Genomic DNA, 21767 nt, shown 5'->3' on the forward strand with positions numbered 1-21767 from the left:
TATTAAATTATTATATGCAGGCAAATATTGTAAGCATCCTTTCTGTATCTTTTTGTTTAATAAAACCAATATTTTTATTTAGTTTTTTTTTATTTATTTATTTTTTATTTTTTAAATGATGCAGGTGCGATTCGGGAAAAAGATTGTTGATTCATTCCCAGGTCATCAAATAAAGCTGCTTTATGAGTGAACCATCAACCAAACAAATCAGTATTTGACGACCAATCAGCCGTCTTTCTCCAGAATTGCATACTGCACCTTTAACTGTAAAATCATGTATTTTAATTTAATTTATTTAGTCTTTATTGGATCATTTCTTTTCTGGGGGATTCACAGGCCTGTTGAACTCACATGCAAGTAGGTAAAAAAACCAAACATAATTAATAAATGAATAAATAAAACAAAAATAATGACAATAGTAATAAATAATAGACATTATTGTATTATGTACCCACACCTTTATATAAAGTGTAGCACTATGACAATTAAAACTTGCTCTGGAATTATTTAAAGTCAGTAATTAAATGTCTCCCTATGTTCTTTGACCTCCCCTCTCCCCTCCCTCCTGCGGTCTAACACCCCCCTGCCTGCCCTAAGCACACACCCACCTCTCTAATACACTGGGTTAAGGGCATCAGGAGCATTCTTCCCGGACATGTGCCCCTGTCACTCATACACAGACAGGCACACAACCACACCACACCACACACCCAGTTGTGTTTCCACTGTGTCCTCTGTGTTCCCAGCACAAGACTGGCACTCTGCTCTGTTGGTCTTGTCAACGCAGCCCTCCTCCGCCCGTCTGTCTCTGCAGCTTGGAGCAAAGACTTGAACAATATCACTGAATCACCTGCAGCTCTGTGACGTTTTCTGTGGATTTAATTTTTTTCAAGTGTTAAAAACCCACTGATTGTCTTTGTTTTTGGTGGAAGAAACAGCAGAGACAATCATCCAGTGTGGATTTGTAGTTTAGAAGAGGTCCTCTGTGTGGCTGTGTAAGTCTTCCAAAATGGCGCCCGTGAAAGGCTGGATGGTGGGGCTCCTGCTGGTCCTCCTGTGCCCGTCCCAGGTCCCGCTCCCTGGACTGGTGAGTGCCCAGGACGTGGCTGAAGCAGAGGAAGGCCTCCATGCCAGAGATGTTGAAGAGGTTGTGGCTGAGGAGAGCGAAACCGCTGAGGGTGATGATGACGCAGGTGAGGAAGAAGAACAGGTAGAAGAGGATGATGAGGGAGAAGCTGATGAACAAGAGGAAGAGGAGGGTGAGGAAGAGGAAGAAGAGGATGCTGAGGAGGGTGAAGAGGAAGAAGAGGATGCTGAGGAGGAGGAGGAGGCTGCCAATGAGGAAGAGGAGGAGGATGATGAGGGAGAGGATGATGATGATGATGAGGAGGAAGCGGAGGCTGATGAGGCAGCAGCTGAGGATAATGATGATGATGATGAGGAGGAGGACGAGGAGGAAGAGGCTGCCGATGAGGAAGAGGATGATGATGATGAGGAGGAAGAGGAAGAGGAGGCTGGTGAGGCAGCAGCTGAGGATGATGACAATGAGGAGGAGGAGGGGGAGGCTGCAGATGAGGAAGAGGATGATGATGATGAGGAGGAGGAGGAGGAGGAGGGGGAGGCTGCAGATGAGGAAGAGGATGATGATGATGAGGAGGAGGAGGAGGAGGAGGGGGAGGCTGCAGATGAAGAGAATGATGATGATGATGAGGAGGAGGAGGAGGAGGAGGAGGATGAGGCAGCAGAAGAGGAGGAAGAGGAGGCTTCTGAGGAGGATGACGAGGCACCTGAAGGAGAGGAGGTAGCTGAGGAGGAGGAGGATGGTCATGATGATGATGACTCTGAGGAAGAGGATGCAGCTGAGGCAGAGGAGGATGACGGTATACCCACTTTTTTAAATGTGTTTTTTCTATATATATGAGTCATTAAAACACCCAACAAAGCAGTTACTGAATATAAAGTATAACGGATGTGACTATTTCCTGGGCCCTCTGTGTGTGTTCTGACTCCACAGTAGCCTCCTGACATTGTCGGGTTTGTTGCAGCCGCTGTGGAAACCCTGTCACACATATCAGTCCTAAAATAGAGCGGCTTATCTGTGGGGTTGCAGGCACCCAGCAGTATCTAAACCATTCGTGCCTTTTGTTGAACCAATGTCGCTATTTTGAGACCCCGAAACAGGTACTGTGGTGAAGGGAAGGTTCACATGAAGCAGAAGTTGTAACGATATAAAAGTGTATAAAAGTGTTATTTTTTTTGCAGTCTTGACACAAATTCTTTTAGATATATCATTTAAAAGATTGTGACCAAGTTCCACACCAAGCAGGACGTTTTACAGTGTAACAAGAGAGTCTACAGCCATGCTAGCAGTTCTGTGAGGCTGTAGCCAACAGCTAAATGCTCGGTAGCAGCATGCCCAGTCCCTTTTACTAGCCCAGTGTGGCTACATATTTTGACAAATGAAGGCCTGTCTCAGTTAGAGGCCTGGTCTGGTTGCCAAGCAGTTTTTCGGATGTATAACACCAGGCTGTTGGCTACCTCAAATTGACCTTTCCGTAAGCCCCGCCCCTTTGTGATGGCCCGGCAAGCTGTCGCAGTAAGCATGGAGCCCACACTGTAACTAACTGCACACCCTAAAGAAATATTATCATATTTTTGGAAAAATGAAAGAGTGATTCCAGAGAGAAGCAGACAGAGGGGTCTACAGTCTGTGTTTGAAGGATATATCCAGGATGTCAAACTGACTCAGCAGCAACAACAGGTTAAAAAGACAAAGATAGTTAGAAGCTAAAGCCAAACTATAAGCTGCAGATCACAGTGTAAAAGTGAACCACCACATCACTGCTGATCGCCACAGAAGACAATGAATATAAAGGGAAACTCTGCTGATATTGAACCAGCTGTGTGGCATCGCTGTGTGTGCAGATAAACAGTATCTGGCTTTGCAAGCTCCTGGACCTCAGCCGCTGGACGAATAGGGATCTCCAGGGGAAGTCAAACAACGTTCATCTGTGCACAATGCGATGACACACAGCTGGTTCAATATCAGCAGAGTTTCCCTGCTTCCCTTCACTGGTTCCTGTACAGCAGCGTCGGTCTTTCTTCACTGTTACAATCATTAAAAAGCAAAAGCAGCATGTGTATACATTCAGTAGGCTATATCTTCAGTAGCTAGCTAGCTAACCCTACACTTTTCAGGGTTTGATTTTCGGGAAGAAACGTATATCTTTTTATAACCTCTCCAGGTAACGAGTATCATTAATACACGACGTGCCCCAGGCACAACATTTAGCTCCAAATCCACAACACCAGCCTGAAAATGAAGGAAATCTGAAACGACTGCATTAGAGTCAATAGAGCACAGCTGTGTTGTTTTCGGACCCTGGTCTGAGCTGGCCTGATGCTACATTATGATTGGTCAGTCTGTGGGATATTTTGGCTTTATTTTTGTAGAGTGGAAATTCGTCATCCTTCTTTACATACAGTCATATTCAGTGCGTTTGGTTTTGTGTATTTGCATGCTATTATTTGCTAATTAGCGCTAAATGCAAAGTACAGCTGAGGCTGTCTCTAGTTTTGCTGGGATGTAGTCATAAACCAAAGTGATCAAGGTGATTAAGATTCATCCTCTAAGGACCATGAATGTCTAAATAAACCATCCCATAGTGGTTGTGATATTTCAGTCTTGACCAAAATGGTGGACAAAATATTCAATAGTGGCATTGTTTCTTAATACGCACTGATACTGATATATCTGCATCAAACTGATATTGGCAGGCTGATGTATCGGTCCAGCTCTAGAAGCCTCACTTGTTGACTCTTGTTAACTTTATAGATGAGCTTGAAGATGAGGACACAGCAAATGAGACAACTGAAGAGGAGCCTGCTGACGACATCCTGGAATACCGCTCTGGCTCTTTGTGTAGTGTGTGCTCCATCTGTGAGGTAAAAATTACGAGGACAAGACTCTTGCTGTAATGTGCTTTTCACAAATGGAGACTGATGATAACTGTACCTTGTGCTGACAAGCTGTACCTTCCTCTCTTTCAGCACTGCTCTAAAAACTGCGACCAATGCCCCTGTGAAGACGGAGATGAGTCGGAACACTGTGAGATCTGCCAAGTGAGCATCTGTCCAAAAAACTGTCAGTAATTTCAACATTTCAGTGGGACAAGAGTCTCCTCATTTTAACCCTTTTCAAAAAATGTCTTCCAGGAATGCTCATCCTGCTACATCTGCCCGATACTGTGTGACACAATTTGCACACCAGGTAAATGTTGGTGGCAATTAAGTATATTGTGCATGCACTGTTGTGTTGTTTTTCCTTTGTTTGTCAACTTTTGGTTAAATTTTGTATGCATTGCTTTTTTCCAGGTGGCCTTGTTGATGAGCTCAGTGGCTCTCTCTTTCAGTAAGACCTCTCACAACACTTCGATATTTACTTGTTTTCTTCTACAGTATTATTATTAAATTATACCACAGAAGGTAAGGATATATTGGGAAATGCTCTATAGGTTAGTGTTGGGTTTGCTCATGCCCTGACCTTTGTTTTGCAGGACTGTGGCTTCTTTTCTCTGAGCAACCCGGAGACTGCGCCCTTTAACACCACCCTGTGGTAGCATGAGGTACTGCGCCCAGGATTGGCGCTGTCCGGCTGTTCATACCTCTCCAGCAACATGAGGACTCCCACAAGAGCTTGTCATGAGTCTGACAGCTGACTGAAACACAAAAACACATTTAGGTTTTAGCACATGTTTAGGTATGATTTTTAATTTGTAATGAGAGCTGAAAAACAATTATAGAGTCTTTTATTTATTGAAAACAGCCTAGCTGAGGCTATTGCATAATTTCTAAGGACTCTTTTTTTTGCAGGATCATTTTTGTAAAACAGTTTTTGTTGAGCTATAATTTTAGTAGGTCTATCTTGTTGGAGGGAATTTGTAGAAATGCACTGGAAAATCTGCTGCTCGTGCAAGAGCGTAACTTTGGTCTGAAAAGTGTTTGGTGGGAAGGCTGTAGGGTTCCTCTCCTTGGAAAAAATCAGCGATTTGCATCTCATTTTCGACATTTCTACATATATTTTAGGACTTCAAAATCTGGGAAATAATTATGTTGGTGTTATCATGCTAAAATCTGCCAGAATAGTGCTAAATATATATGGCATTTTTTGAGTATATCAGAGCCAAATCAGCAGCCTAATACACATTTTCAGTCAGAATCTGACAGCTGGCCAAACAGTAGTATATTAAGCAAGATTTATGTTGTTAGAAAATAACGTGTTTTTTGGGGATGGTATCACTTATTCTTTTTTTACAGCAAAATTTCACACGTGTCAATTCAAAAACAGCTTCTACAATGCTCCCACTTCTCATCTGGTAATACATTTCTCCTTATCTGTAAAATTTGGTTCAATGTAGGCGGCATGTACATCACATGCACAGGTTATACCTGTCTCAAATTTGCTTCTAATTAGCTGTTTTTGCTATGTTTACTTTTAGTTTTCTATGACTTTGAAGGTATTTCTACTATTACTTTTGTGCATATGCTCGTGACAACGGCTCAACTCTAAAACTGCAGTTGATGTCAAATAAAAAAAAATGTCAGTAACTTAAAATACAGCATATTTAACTCACAAATGTGCCTGTAAAGTTAGGTATTTTGCTTTAGCCTTTGTGATATACATGCTGTAAATTCTAAATGGTGAACGATAATGAATTGGGTTTAGACAGAAAAGTTGTTCGGTGACTTTTAGTTTAGAGTATGAATACATTTTAGTGTAGAAAGAGCATAACAAGTGCAGTAAGCTACATGTATTGCTGTTTCTGGAATAAATAACATCTGTTCACCCTTTCACTGATTTATTCTTTTATTTTGGATTTAGATGTAAAATTTTGGGCTTTTTTGCTTCCATAACATGACTTCTTTCAGACTAGTGGATAAAAAACATCAAAAACACACACATTACTGTGTTCATTCTCGGTCAAATTTCTGTTCTGGAAAAAGCACCAAAAGCACATAGTTTATTAGATGATACCTCATTTGCAACAGACTTGCAACACACACAAAAAAACTGCTATACATGATCAATTGTGGAAGTTTCATTGTGATATGTAGTAGTTCAAAATTTTACCCTTTTTTGGGGGGGTCTTAAAATGTATGGAATTTACTATATATATTTACAGATGGCATGGTGGTGCAGTGGCATTGCAGCAGTAGCATTGACACCTCAAAGCAAGAAGGTTCCTGGTTCAACCCCAGGGTGGGGAAGATTACATGTTTTCCCTGTGTCAGCGTGGGTTTTCTTTGGGTGCTCCAGCTTCCTCCCACAGTCCAAAGACATGCAGGTTAATTGGTGACTCTAAATTGGCCGTAGGTGTGAATGTGTGTCTGTCTCTATATGTTAGCACTGCAATAATCTGCCCAGGTGTACCCCACCTCACACAAACCAAATTCTTTCCTATCTATATTCTGAAGGTTTTTACAGAGGGTTTTATTCAAATATTATTCAGAGCCTGATTTATATAACATTTATTTCCTAAAAACACGGTGAAAATGTTTGTTTTTTAATAGCAATGGGCAACATTTCTTGATTCATGGAGTGATGAAAACAGATATCCAAAAATACATCTGTCTTTGACTCAAAGTAAAACAAGGATGGTGAACGTGGCTTCATCAAAAGTTCAGATTTTTGTTCTGAAAATGTTTGCAAATCAGTGCATGTTTAATGTGTCATTTGTTTATGTTAGAAAATATCCACACACAAGTGCCACTTGACACAAGATTTGTGACCACCACACCTTGATGGAAAGTGTTGTCAAATCTCCAGCCAATCACATGCTGATTAATAAACGAGCTCCAGCTGCAGAGCACATGAAGCAAAGTGTGTGTGAGTGAACTCTCTGTGGCTCACTGGTACAGCGTGTCCTGCTGGGAGGTTTTCTGGTGAGTTTCTGTCCTGTGTCAAGATAAAACAAACTTGTTCTTCAGTGACTTGGTTAAAAAAAAAAGGAGGAAAAATCAATTGAGCGTATCGTGAATCAACACAGACAGAGCCAGAGCTTTGTGTTGGGGAAGTTTTGACCTTTTGAAAGCAAAACATTGATACAGCCTTCTGACTTTTAGGTGTATTCCTTTTTGTTTCAAGGCCCAGCTGCCTCTCATTGGTAACCTTCTGAACTTCTGGAATATTGAAAATAAGACACACCCACAAAAAGGCTAAATACTAGGTCATCTTAGTTTCGTTGTTATGGTTCATACTGATCTTGTCATATACATATCTCTTGTGAATCTACCCATACACTTTGGACTCTTCTTTAACCACTGTCATTACCTTGTGCCAAGTCACGTTCCTTGAAACTTGCTGTACAGCCTGTCTTAGTTGTTTTGGAAAAGGTTCGGAGATGTCTGATAAGTATAAACAGAAAAATAGGCCGGCAGTCATGAGGTGTAGTGATGAGTGTGTCAATGTGGTGAAGGGCAGGAAACTTGTTGTGTAGGTTCATTTAGCCAGTCATGTTTGTGTGTGCATAAACACACAGGACAATTACCATAAACACTGCCAGGTAAAAAAAAAGATTTGACCCTGTCCAGGAAAAGTGATTGTCCTAAGTGTCAATGTTTTCATGGTAAACCTGCATCTGTCTGAAGATATAGTCAATAGAGACCTGAAGTCCTTCCCCTTCTGGAGATCACCATTGGTCGTTATTACGAAAAAAGGAATTTGCGGTTTGAACTGTGCCATAACTTACATGATTGTCAACATATTAGATAACTTTGCAAGTCAAGAAAGTTGCAGTTTGTTATAGATTTGTCGTAGTACCATAGAGTTTTGTGTAAAACCACTCAGTGAACATCTTTTGATCTCTTTGTCAACAACACCACCAAAGCTAACATTACCATGGGCCATGGCACCTTTCACTTTCTCTTACCTGATGTGATACATCAGCGATGCTTGTCTTCTTCAGCTAGGAGATGAAAGAACGAGCAAGACCCGTTGCTCTTGTCAGCACATCCTGGTGCAAAACACACAGGCACTATAGTTTCAGTGAGACAAAAAGTAATGATGTCACTAATGCAACTCTTGGGTGTTTCCACAGTCTAATCGCTCATACTTAAACAGTTTTAGGGCAAACTGACACTTTTTTGTCTTGCAAAGTTAGCTTTTAAGCTGACAAATGTGTAATTCATGGCACAATTGAAAAAGCGACGTGATCTCATCCCTACTGGTCATGGTTTGACGTTTGCACAGAAGCCTCTGGTGGGCAGCTTTGTATCTTGATGCAAAAGGTGTCGGTGGAAAGTCTGATTAAGAGGGGGTCGGCAGTTAGGTTAAAGCAACAAAAGTACTTGGTTGGGGTCAGAAAAAGACTAACAAGTGATTAACGACTCACGTGATTACTGGCTGTTGTGACAAAATAACTCAACATTGACTCTTGATTTCACACGGGAAACAAACAACCGTCTCGTGGGTCAAAGTTCTGTGTCTCTTTGACCCATCCACCAAAGCGGGATTTTGTGCTCTTTATACTACAACACCACAACAACGATAAAACTACAACATTAAGATATAACAAGATTCCATAAAGTTAGATCACGTGTTTGACTTCATGTTTTCACCACTGACTACCAAATGTGAGTTTTTTTGGCCCTACCCTGCTTACTCTGGCATTCTTACCTCTACCCTCACAAATCTCACTCCTCATACCTAAACCTAACCGACCCAGCCAACAAAGGCAACAAGTATGAACAAATCGCATTACATTCTATATGGACATAATAAGTTCCTATGGTGGTTTGTCAGGACTGTAATAGGATGCAAGACCACACAATCATCCAGATAAAGTGCACATTAATTGTCTCAGCCCTTCAAAGGATTTCACAAGTTGGGCCGCTGAAATTTAATCACATCGCTAATGATACAAATGGCACCGAGCCAGCACACAGTAGGTATCTCACATTACTGTGGTTGATAGTCAATGTTCCTTTGATGGCTTGTGACACTTGAAGCCTGGCAGGATGTGGCGTGTTTTTCAGCTTCTACTGTGTTAGTTTGCACCTGTGAATTAAAAGCTTAGTCTAGCTGTATCCTGTGTTTATAAGAAATGTAATGCAGATTGCTGTGCCATGTACTTATCTGGATCACACTTCTGTTCTATTGTTGCTGACAATCACAATAAAGGAAGTGTTGATTACTTCTTCCTTTTAACAAGGTTCAAACTGAAGACTTTAAGCGTATCCCTTGGACGCCAGCAATAATAATCATGTTCATCTTGTCACCTCACGGCAAGAGGGTTCCTAGTTTGGACCTGGGGTGTGGGAGCCCCTCTATGCAGAGTCTGCATGTTCTCCCCGTGTCAGCGTGGGTTTTCTTCGAGTACTCCAGCTTCCTCCCACAGTCAAAAGACATGCAGGTTAATTGGTGACCCTAAATTGCCCGTAGGTGAGAATGTGAGTGTGAATGGTTGTCTGTCTGGTGACCTGTACAGGGTGTACCCTGCCTCTCCCCCATCTCGCCTGACTACATTTTCTAGCTTTCCAAGTTCACTTTACAGCCCACTGAATATGTACAGTCGCATTTCTCCACTGGCCCTGCCCACGAGTTCCCCCTCGCCTCACAGAGGTCCCATGTCCTGTCAACAGTTTTACAGATGTGTCTTTTACAAAGGTGGCCTATGGGGAAAATGCTCTCTAGAAAGCAGGGGATTTTTTTCACTGCAATACCGCGAATGGCTACAGGGAAAACTGCAGCGCTGAGCAGCTTTCCCTCGACGCCTGTGTGTGGCTAAAGGTTGTAGATTGATTGATGGGCTGATGGCGTGACTTTATTGGTTTAACCTCGGCATGTCATATTTTGTTTTATGTCTTACAGGAAGAAAACATGATTGGATTTTGATTTTTGGTACAATATGACTAGTGATGAGATCTAAAAAGGCACAAAAAAGAATTCGTTTCATCTTGACTTAAAGGCATTACTGATACTGTTTATTGAAATAAGGCTTAAGGCTAATGTTAAATTGTGGTTAACTATTACACCCGTATTTGGAGCCAACATTGTGTTTGCTGTGTCATAGAACAGCAGTGACACAGCACACCCACACCCACACCCCTACACACACACACACACACACACACACACACACATACATTTTACCAGATCATTGGCTTGCTCTAAACACCTGTATTTTGATTGCAGTGTCCTGTAAGAAGACCTTTAGACGTGTTACGTGTGGTTTAGCTTTAGCGTTGTACACACAGTGGTGCCCCCTCCCATCAAATGTCCCTCCCACTGTATATGACTGACCAGACGAATACTGGCACACTTTCTCACCTTCTCATCAATGAGGTGCCTGTTTGGACATTGACACATTTTTAGTGTGTCACCTTCACTCAAATTTTTTTTTTTTAATCCTTAGGGACTTCAGGCTGGGATATTAAGGTAGGATGATTTGTCAAACTTTTATCACATGACTTTACTCTTCGACACATTTACTTATATTTACAATATATAAGACGAGGTTTGCAACCAATCACAAATCTCTTGATGCCTGCCTTTCAGCTGCTCCAGCAAGACTTGAGTTTATTTAGTGTCTTAGTGCGCTTATATAGGATTCCAGTGTATTGATCAGTGGATATCAGTGTCCAGGCCTGGGGCTGATGCAGCAAAAACACAACATTCCTATGGATATTTTTTGACTTATACATACAGTAGGGCTTGATCATGAAGTATGCTAGCTAGACATCACAGAGGCAGTCTCAAAACGTGGTTACTGCAGACACGAAGAAGATGAAATGAATATTAAAATCCATGCAAATACTTGTGGTTAATAACCGGTTTCCCTTTTTGTTCCTGAAGATGCGTTTCCTCTCTTTTCTGCTGTGCCTGAGTTTTGTGGCTTCGGTAAAATGTGGTGAGTAAACACACAAATTTCTACTAAATTGAAATATTTGTATTAATGCTTTATCCGTTTATGCTTCCTGTGGGATCATGTATAATTTGTGAGTTGATTATAAGGCAGGATGTGATTGAACAACCCTTTCCCAAATCCAAAAATGAGGGTGCTAAAAGTCAGATGTGTGATGTCATCAAGTAGAGAGCCCGGAGCTCTCCATAGACAATAAATTGGGAAAGGTGTTCTAGATGACACTGAGAGCACCCAGAGGAATTTCCTGAGTATATGGGTGTATTTTCTGTTTCAGAGCAGAGAACACTTTAATAGACTTAAACCCATTTCGGTTTTAAAAAGAAAGCAAACATTCTGTGGGTCCACAAAATCCGTCTCACATTCACTGTCTACGGCGCAGCTCCAGACTTTATACTTGAGGGTATCGCAAGCTTGAGACTTTCCTCGGCCATGGAAGTAACATTGGAATACTGAATTTAGGGCAGTGCAATATTATTTTGTTATTTTTAATACCACACATCAAATGTTGGTGGCATTTTTACTGTTGTAGCTGCTGTAGCTGTTGTAGCTGCTGTTGTCAGTTTTAACTACAGATGCTGTAGATCAGTGGTTTTCAGACAGTGTACCGTGGAATTTTGAGATAACCACACATTATTATTGCAACATTCAACTGGGCCTATACAAAAAGTTATGAATGAATTTTTAAGTGACTGTATTAGTATGTCGTGCACATCCATTCTCTAATATAGAGGTGAACCTTAGCTAAAAAATCTAATCTAATTTCACAAATCTTCACGGGGAACCAATTTGTTGCCGTTAGTGCGTGGGAATTGTAAATGTGTGACACATCAGAAGCCCTGATTGGCAGCCAGTGTGAGGGATGATAACAGTAAAAGGAGAAAGCTGTGAGTGGGACAATGGATCGCTTTATCGTACGGAGCAAATTACAACAAAGCGTTGGCAAAAGCTACCTGTCTTCTTTTATCTGGTTTTTATTGTCTTATGTCGTGATAAGAGTGATAACACACACTATAAAAGCTACCATGCACAGATATAAATAAGATCAGATAAGATGAAATAAAACTTAATTGATCCCACACCGGGGAAGTTCACATGTTACAGCAGCTCAAATAGCACAGATAGAAAAGTAAGTTTAGAGGCAGTAGAATACTGATAGAATAAAGATAAAATACAAAAAGATATATATATATATATATATATTAGAATTAGAGAAATACAAAATATAAAGTACAAAATTTAGACACAAATATACACTTAATACTATTTACACTATATACACCTTTCACCGATGCACATATGGAAAAAAAGAATATGTATATATGAATATATGTATGGGTATATGCTGACAGCTGTACAGGATAATTGTACATTGGATGTAACACATACATAGTGTGTAGTATTAAAATCAAAAACAATATAATGAATAAATAAATATTGTGCCTTGAGATTTTGGCTTACATTCTGGTGTGTCTTTGGCACAAAAAGTTTGAAAACCACTGCTGCAGATGTTGTACATCAGTGATTCCCAACCCAGGGGTCGGGGTCCCCTCAGAGGGTCACAAGATAAAACTGACTGGTCTTCACATGATGACTGGGGTAGAAAAGAAAAAAAAGTTCTCCTGTGTTTTGACTTTTCAAAATCTTTTTTTTGTGTGTGTGTGTGTGTGTGTGTGTGTGTGTGTGTGTGTGTGTGTGTGTGTGTGTGTGTGTGTGTGTGTGTGTGTGTGTGTGTGTGTGTGCGCGCGCAAAATATTTATTTAAAACTACATGCAAGGCAAGTTTATTTGCATAGCACATTTTGGCAACAAGGCAATTCATATTACTTCACATAAAACATCAGATGCATTGAGACAAAGTGCAAAAGATACACATTATAAAATGACATTTAAATACATTATATGCTTGAAAATTTAGCAATGCATTGTATTTCATAATCTGTTTTGCAGTTGTATAGACCCTTTTAGGGTCGATGGCGCAATAGGAGTCTTAAAATGTCGTCTTGTTATGTTATTGGGAGGTAACAAGAGGAATACTGGATTTCTTTGTAATGCTAACCATTTAGTGCTTCAGCTAACGTTAGCTTTGATTGCCAAACAAACCATCATAATACTCACTCTTTCCACGTCCAGGTTCGACTTGAAAGGTATCCTAGTACATTGGTTGTTGATACTCTGGGATGCCGTGTCAAGTAATTCCTGTTACATGCATCGTCGTCTTTCAAAATACACTTCCGTTTTCACAGGAAATTTAACATTTACATAGTCTTTTTCAAAATAAACGCACTATGTCAGTAGTTGAATTGATGTTTTTTTCTTCCAACAACTAACATGTAGTTGGGTTTAGGCAACAAAGAACAGGGTTTGGCTTTATAATCTTATGGGGGATGCAAACACCCCTCTCCTGGGTGAAAGTAGGTGTTTGTTGGACCCATCCACCACCTTCGCCGCCTAACTTTCATTCTTGTCCTGCTGCGTTCCCCCCTGACACTGCAGAGCACCAGTAGATTATAATGGTGGCCAGCCGTGTATCATGCCAACGTAAAGGGGACGCTTTTTTCGTCAGTGTTTGATGCCACAAGTCACTGCCCAAGTGCTGGATTCCGACGACTTCAGAGCGAGACAGGGTTGAACAAACTGGAGGAACCGTTCAAGTGCCGTCTTCCTTTGTAAGATTGGCGTAGTAATCAACCACAAAGCTGGCCATCCTGTGACATCATCCATCCACTGAGTGAGAGCATACGTGTCGGCCAGTCTGGTCCTGTCGATCAATGTTTACTTATTCAAGAAACACTCGCAGTCCCGGAGAGTGACCTCACATGGTGCGTTGGTAAATTCAGTCTGATGCTCTACACTAAAATGAGAGACCTGTTGGTCGAAGAAATGGAGCATTACATTTCTATATGAATTAATGAACATTTAAGTTAATCACACATTCACTCCGCGCAGCGCTTTGCTGCTTTGTTTCCCCAAACAATCCAAGATTGCACTGCTCTGGATAAGCGAATGGTACATTTAGACTGCGTTACAAATTTACAAATTGCCCAGTCTGTGCCACAGTGCGTTCCGGTACACAAAATGAGTATTTCTGGATGCACCACTCGCATCATCTTCCTCCATTATCTAAAACAAGCCAACAGAACTTGCAAGCTAGAACTAGCTAATGTCTGTGGAGAACTGTTTACTAATAGTTAAAGGGTCTATAGCCTAACCTAAATCTGGTAGCTAAAGGGTTGATTATTAGAATATGCTATCTTAAAAGGGAGCCACCCATCAGTCAGTACAGGTCAGTCATTTTGAAGGAGACACACACAGATACAGATTTCCCCGTGTGCTCTGTCGACGACTCTAAATGCTGCTCTTCACAGAGGTGTGATCATGTTCAAAGACAGAAACACATTTTAGAATTTAATTATAAAATGGATCAGTTCAAGAAAAACTCCACCTGCTGCTGTGGATGTCAAATGTTAAGCTGGAAAATCTCCTGAAAAAAGTGTCACCTTTGCTCCCGAAACACAGAAAGAAAGGATGCAAATGTTCCTCCTGTCACGCACCAGTATCACCTGAGTGTAGCGCGAGCCAAATATGTGTTATAACTGCCTGTTTATTGTTTTATATGAACACCATTCATTTTGTATTCTTTTTTTCAATTACATTCATTCAACCTTTCTTTTGACATTGTCATACTGAGGCCAAGTTTCTATCTACTGTTTTATTGAGAGACATTTGAATGACCGTGTTTATTTCAGTCATTTTATGACAAGGCCAAAGTGACCCTGGTTGGTTTCACCATATCAGTTCATTTCAGTTCAGACAACTTTATTTATCCCAGAAGGGCCATGTGAAATTTGGCACAGTGGTAGAGGATCATGGGAGGATGCGAATTAAGCAATATTACATCAATTGGCCAAAGGGGGGCGCCATAGCAACCGATTGAAATTGCAAACTTTGAATGGGCATATCTCATGCCCCGTATGTCGTAGAGACATGAAACTTTGCACAGAGATGCCTCTCCTCACGAGGAACAAATTTGCCTCTAGAACCTTCTTCTTCTTCTGGTGCTATAGATTTTCCGCCATTTTTAATTTTTTGAAAAACACTTCAAATCGATCTCATCCTAGGAAGTTTGACCGATCTGCATGAAACTCGGTGAACATAATCTAGGGACCAATATCTAAAGTTCCCTCTTGGCAAAAGTTGGAAAACTTACTAAAACTGAGCTTCTATAAGGCAATGAATATTGCGGAGGGCGTGGCTCATCACATAAAGGTGTATAACATCTCAAGGGTTTCACCGATCACCACGCAACTTTGTAGGCATATGACCACACATAATCTGAGGGGACCCCTCCATTATAGACCCCATCAAACAACATGGGGGCGCTAGAGAGCTAATTTCTTATCTAGGCCAAACCGCCATATCGATTTTTTTTTTTAACTAAACTTGATAGATATGTAGAACAGGATGCCTCAAGGTGACTGGAGAAATTTAACTCTAATTGGCAACTGGGTGGCGCTATTTGGCAATGTTTGTTTTTTTTCTTCTACTTTTTGGTATGACTAAGTCATGGTATAGTATGCTGTACATAATCACGTAAACTGTCAGTGTGTCATTCTGTCAGTCAGTCAGTCAGTCAGTCATTCTACCAGTGCGTCCCTTTAACTAACTAACTAACTTTAACTATCTGCCTTTCAGCGTGCTACCTCAACTACTAATGTACAGTTTTAGCCCACTAACTATCCCACTATTGGCAATGGTACTACTGTACTTTCAATAAAGCAATCGTACTATCAAATTCACAAAAACTTTGTCTGAATACATTGCTCTTCTTTTTGCTTTTGGCCATAAAAGATAAAAACACCACATAAATAATTGTAACTGATTAAATTACAGTAAAGTTTACTTTAGAAATCTTTCACTTTCAACCCTAACCATCATCAAACTTAAGGTCTATCTGGCTCACAGCCCTGAAGACAAACTTCACTCACATCATTGACTGAAAATATAAAATTCAGCTCAGTAGTAACTGTCAAGGTTCACAGACAAAGCAATTGTTTTTTGCTAGACACCCATCACTTGCTGAAACACCTTTACATTGCATAAATTAGCTAGCAGTTAGCGGAGTTTTCCTCTACTTATAGCTTAACAAATTGCATGTATCATTTATACTTCTTGTTATTCACCGTTGGTTTAAGTCACTGCATCAGCTGCATGCACATTCTGTCTGTCTAACTGAATCACAATTTAAAGTTACTATAGTGAGAAGTTAGCGGAGTGAGATGCGTGTCCTGGCAGGTCACTACATCCTGTTATATCTCATAATGGCCTGGTTTACATACGACATGCGTTTTGTCTGCTGACCCCTAATTTCTCCAAAATCGAAAATATTTATTCACAGCTGACTGATTCCAGAGTAATTAACGTCGTCTTCATCATCATCATTTTTCTTGGCTGCTTGCCCTTTTTGGCACCTCCGTGTTGGTTTCATTTTTCAGCTCTGGAGATGGCCACTTGGTAAAGCCATGGTTACCTTACTAACATTGTCGCTGTGGTAGAGACTTGTAAATTACTATATATAACCTTAATATTATTTAGAAAGGTGAATTATGTAAATATTCACCCCTCTTCAGTTGTCATGAACAGGAAAATTAGCCATGGAGACCAAACTGTCTTTTGTATCAGGCTGTAGACATGATTATTTTTGCTGTAAATTTGGGGATTTGAACGTGAGGGTCTATGGGGATTGACTGACTTTTGGAGCCAGCCTCAAGTGGCCATTCAAAGAACTGCAGTTCATTTTTTTTTTTATCCCCTGAAGCCGCTGCAGTGGCTTAACTGGGGTGTGTAGAAGGAGCAAAAAGCAGCATGTGTTATGTTCCGACCTTAATTGCATCGCGATTACCCGTAAAGATGCATTTCCTTGTTTTAACAGACTCTGTATTTTACACGGAAATATGGACACAAAGCAAAATTGTGGAAACAAGGCATAAAGTAGCATAGAAGATGCCTTCAAATACCTTTTTAAAAAAAAAAAAAAAAAAAATATATATATATATATATATATATATATATATATATTTATATATATATATTTATATATATATATACATATATATATATATAAATAAATAAATAAAATCTTTGAGTGCAAGTGACAATATTCCCCAGACAGACTGATATTTCATTACATAATGCTAGTAAATCCACATTTAGTACTTTTATATTAATGGTTGTATTCACAGTATGTTTGCTATGGTTCTGTTTCAGCTGCTGGAGGTGACTGGTGCTATAGTGGCTGTGGTAAGTACAGACAGATATCTCACATATTGAATGAATTGGATCAAACTCACATCTGTCCACAGTAGCTGATGATATTAAGAGCTTCTCTTACTTTTACAGAGCACACCCCAAGCCACTGGGGAGATATCTCTGGTGCTTTCTGCGGAGGCCAAAGGCAGTCTCCTGTTAATATAATCCCCAGCCTTGCTCAGACTGACCCTCACCTGCATAACTTCACCTTCGTAAACTTCTCCTCTCCGCACACCCTCAAGTACATCACAGACACTGGAAAAACAGGTACACCAACTGAGTATCCCAAGTGCTTTTTGTATGGTGTACTATGAACAGTAGCCTGTTTGTCACAGAAGTTGGTACAATTATACAAATTGTATGAAATATGCACGTAGCCACTGTGAAGTCACTCACTGGTTTGTGGACTCCATTTTGAAACCTCGAGTTTGGCAATTTGGCATCTTGGGTTTTTGGAAATAGAAGAGGCCATATTCAGACGAGAGAATGGAAATAACCCTAACGGTAGCTGCTAGCTTGGTTAGCCTGGTGTATTTACAGCTAAGGTTAACAATGATAATGCTACTGCTAATTTTTGCTAGCGGAAAACAGTCTTTAAACTATTAAAACAAAATGTACTTACTGGAAAAGTTGAATGTCTGACTCCTCAAAAGGTCTTTTAGCACAACCAAATGGTGATAAGACTTTTTAGGTGACCAAAACGCATGGCCATGGGCATACTTGGTGAATCTGGGGTTATGCTCATATACTACAATAATGGACATAGCTAGCCACTACCACTTCACTACCGAGTGTCACTTCAAATCAAGTTACACTCGCAGCTGTGGAGGGCACTCCTGATTGAGGGGAAGTGTATGAAAGAGAAGCCAAACCATGGGACGCCCTCGCCACTCTACCGGAAGAAGGAAGCAGATGTAACCATGGATACCAGTAGACGCATTGTGAAAGCAAAATTGAGCAACAGGCTATTAAAAAAACATTTAAATATTAATTAAAATGAGTTTAATTAAAAAAAAAAAACTTTAAGAAGTCAGATAAGAGATACAGTGTATTCGAAGACTGATTAACTGCTTTGTTTTTTCTTCTGTCCCTGTGAACACATAATTATATACATTGTTTTAAATCATGAGAATGGGATGAGTGAGTTTTTATACAGTTTTGAATAGTTAATTTAACTTGACGTGTAGGTTTTCATCTTTTGACACCAAACATTCTGTGAGTTTGTTTGAGACTGTAAAGTCAATGTGAGGAAAACAAATGTGAGTGTTTGATCTAAAATATTTTACAAAGTAGAAGGATGGAACTCTTACAGTACATTGTTTCCTCTATTGTGATGTTGTGCTTCCTGCTGGGCTCATCAGAAGCCTGCACTGATGCACACTCGCTATCGAAGGGCTGAGCAGTCCACTCGCACTCAACAATAATTGGTTTTTGGACGGCCCTTAATATGGCGCAGCTTCGCGTGACCGCGCAAACGGAGGGGGAGTGAATAGGGCGAGGGGATAGGGGCTGGTTTGGGATTGGGCCTTGGGGTTCTGTGGGGATTGACTCACTCAGGAAGTCAGCCTCAAGTGGTCATTCAAAGAATTGCAGTTTTTGGCACTTGCATGTTGGCTTCATTTTTTTTTATCCCCTGAGGTTACCACTTGGCACAAAGCCATTCACATGATAATTGATTGTGTACTTCAGTGAGAGAGCCACCTTCAAAATCTGGTGTGAAATAACTTCCTGGTGTTGAATACCAAAAAGACAAAAGAGATGATTTTTGATCCTAGAGAAATTGCAGCTCATGACCTGGTAATCACTGACAACTATGTTATTGAACAGGTGTCCTCGTATAAATACCTGGGCCTAATGGTGTCTAATAACTATGTTGGAGTGGTCATGTGGATTTCCTCTGTAACAGATTAGCTCAGAGCCTACATTTTCTCAGAAGGCTGCGGCTGTTTGGGGTCCGAACCGAGATCATGCTAACATTCTATAACGCTGTGTTAGCAAGTATCATAAGGTTCGGCTCCCTCACAGTCCAGTGTAAGGCCAGACTTCAGAGAATGGTGACTACAGCTATGAAGATAGTGGGGAAACATGATCAATTCCAGTCCTTCCAGGCAATATATGAGGGAGCAGTTGTCAAGGGAGCAAATAAGATCCTGAGTGACCCTTCTCATGTTCTCTTTCAGGAGTATGAGCTGTTGACGTCAAGGAGGCGCTACAGAGCCAGCAGGTGTAGGAGCAACCGGTTCAAATTGTCCTTTATTCCCACTTCCATTTTATTATTAAACAAACAAACAAACACCCCTCGTGGCAGAGCCCCTCCCTCCCCCCACTAGGGTAGTGGGGAGGCTTACTGCTGTGGATCCACTACCCTAGCCCCCCCCTCCACCCCACCACCTGACCTTGGTCGGGTGGTGGGGTGGACCCACCTCCATTCTGGTAATTTTATATGGAACATATAACGTGGGCAGGGGGGAGGCTTATGGCTGCTGATCCTCTGCCCATCAAATTCCCCGTCAAATTCACTGTCAATTCACCGTTAATCACTGTTTACCATTGCTTATTACTGAATTCTCTTCAGTTATGCTAATAGGTGGTTGCCTGCTTACCTGCTGGCCCTGCAATGCCCCCCTGGTTGAGCCGTATGTGCGCAGGGCTACTTATGCGTAAATGGTCTGGTTATTGTTGTTCTTATCTAGTGTTGTTCTTAGTTGCACTATGGTCCCGCAACTGATTTAATATAATTTTAACTGGTTTACTGGTGTTTTTATTTGACCTCTGTATTTATTTGTTTTATATGCACTCACTTGCATTTTGAGACAGGCCAGTGCAATACCTGTAGTTCCCTTGTTTGTAACCTTACAAACTCTTGCAACAGGAGTCTGCAACTGTAACACACTCAGCGCACTATGTGGGCTGTATGTATGTGTATGTATGTATGTCAATAAAGCTTATCTTAACTTCTGTATAAGCCAACTGTAAATATGTACACATGCTTCTTGATCTTTAGTGAAATGTGTTTTGGAGGAAAATCGAGTTGAAGTGAGTGGAGGTGGACTCAATGGAACTTATTCTACGGTTCAGTTTCACTTTCACTGGGGCGACAGAGAACATCATCCAGGTTCAGAGCACATGATTGATGGGCACAGATATCCAATGGAGGTACAGTATTGTTTGGCATTCATTATAAGCAAAATACTTCTCTTTATAAACAGATTTTTTTTATATATATACCTTGCTTTTGTCTCATCAATCCATGTAATCTTTTGCAGATGCACATTGTCAGTCTGAAGAAAGGTTTTTCTGTGGAGGATGCCACAGCCCACCCAGAGGGAATTGCTGTTCTTGGGTTTTTCATGAACGTATGTCCTACAGTTGGTATTATAATTATTCCAAAGACAAGTGTTACTTTATGCTAAACATTTAATAAGCAGGCATCAAAACCGCCACCAAAACATTTACAGTATAGAGATTTCACTTGTAAAAATCTGGATCAAATTCATGTCTTTAGATCACAGGTCATACATTGGCTCTCTGATAGCTCCATCTGAATGCAAACCATCCATTCAAATACTGATGACCCCCCCGAAACTAAGTTTACAAAACATACACTGAAAAAAAAAAATTAAATTTCACTTTTATTTTTGCATCCATTTAAGTTAAAGATCTAAGCATTTTTTATACACACAAAGGCTTATTTCTTTCAAATGTTGGTTGCAAATTTATTAAAAACTGTCATTGAGCATGTCTCACGCTGGTAAAACAGGACCATGACCGCACAGGTGTGGCTTGAAACGGTAAGAATGAAAAGCCACTCTTACTTTGCAGTTTCACATGACTAGTGCTACAGATGCCCCAAAGAATCAGTCAGTATCTGACTTGACACCATTTGTCTCATGCAGTGTGACACATCTCCTTCACACAGAGTTGGTCAGGTTGTTGATTGTGGCCTGTGGAATGCTGACCCACTTCCCTTCAAAGGCTGTCTGAAGCTGCTGGATATTGACAGGAACTTTAACATGCTGCTGTACACACACATACAGAGCATCCCAAACATGCTCAGTGGGTGACATGTCTGAGTATGCAGGCCGTGTAAGAACTGTGATATTTTCAGCTTCCAGGAATTGTGTACAGATCATTGCAAAATGGGGCCATGCATAATTCTCCAACATGAGGTCATGGCAGCGGATAAATGGCATGACAACAGGTCTCGCAATCTTATCACGGTATCTCGGTGCATTCAAACTGCCATCAATAAAATACACCTGTGTCCGTGGACCATAGTTGAAGCCATTCCGTACCATAGTATTTGTGAAAAGAGCGCTTCTCCAAAGCGCTAGATGCCATCGAAGGTGAGCATTGTTGGCTCTGTCAGTTATGACGACAAACTGCTGTCAAGGTGAGGACAGCGAGCATGCAGATGAGCTTCTCTGAGATGGTTTATGCAGAAAGTTTTCCGTTTTGCAAAGCAGTTGTTGCATCAGCTGTTTGTGTGAGTGGTAATATGCAGTTTAATCAGTACCTTGATATAAAACACCTGTCAAGT

General features: G+C 40.7%; 2 protein-coding genes across 3 annotated transcripts in view; both read left to right on the plus strand.

Annotated features, from left to right (window-relative positions):
* Window positions 1-597: 597 nt before the first annotated feature.
* Window positions 598-5853, plus strand: LOC125881063 (cilia- and flagella-associated protein 251). Its single transcript, XM_049563991.1, has 6 exons — window positions 598-1880; window positions 3836-3945; window positions 4051-4122; window positions 4216-4270; window positions 4375-4411; window positions 4557-5853. The coding sequence occupies exons 1-6, from the start codon at window positions 1010-1012 to the stop codon at window positions 4576-4578; spliced, it is 1167 nt and encodes a 388-aa protein (XP_049419948.1). The 5' UTR covers window positions 598-1009; the 3' UTR covers window positions 4579-5853.
* Window positions 5854-6879: 1026 nt separating this feature from the next.
* LOC125881061 (carbonic anhydrase 4-like) overlaps window positions 6880-21767 on the plus strand; it is a 28997-nt gene continuing 14109 nt past the window's right edge. Inside the window, exons 1-7 of one of the 2 annotated variants that reach the window (XM_049563988.1) lie at window positions 6880-6942; window positions 10413-10435; window positions 10853-10907; window positions 17186-17218; window positions 17318-17494; window positions 20232-20383; window positions 20494-20583. In XM_049563988.1, coding sequence (XP_049419945.1) covers window positions 10853-10907; window positions 17186-17218; window positions 17318-17494; window positions 20232-20383; window positions 20494-20583 — 507 coding nt within the window. In that variant the 5' untranslated portion in view covers window positions 6880-6942; window positions 10413-10435. Of the gene's footprint in view, window positions 6943-10326; window positions 10436-10852; window positions 10908-17185; window positions 17219-17317; window positions 17495-20231; window positions 20384-20493; window positions 20584-21767 lie in introns of those variants that run through there. The other variant, XM_049563987.1, reaches the window with a different exon arrangement.

Source organism: Epinephelus fuscoguttatus, linkage group LG20, assembly GCF_011397635.1.
Source record: "Epinephelus fuscoguttatus linkage group LG20, E.fuscoguttatus.final_Chr_v1".
In the NCBI taxonomy this organism is placed as follows: Eukaryota; Metazoa; Chordata; class Actinopteri; order Perciformes; family Serranidae; genus Epinephelus; species Epinephelus fuscoguttatus.

What these genes read in the sequence shown, in the direction of transcription:
- LOC125881063 (XM_049563991.1), top strand. Translation starts at nt 1,010, where the DNA reads ATGGCGCCCGTGAAAGGCTGGATGGTGGGGCTCCTGCTGGTCCTCCTG. An exon ending in GTGTGTGCTCCATCTGTGAG is followed by an intron (nt 3,946 to 4,050) that starts GTAAAAATTACG and finishes CCTCTCTTTCAG; the next exon opens with CACTGCTCTAAAAACTGCGA. An exon ending in CTCAGTGGCTCTCTCTTTCA is followed by an intron (nt 4,412 to 4,556) that starts GTAAGACCTCTC and finishes TTTGTTTTGCAG; the next exon opens with GACTGTGGCTTCTTTTCTCT.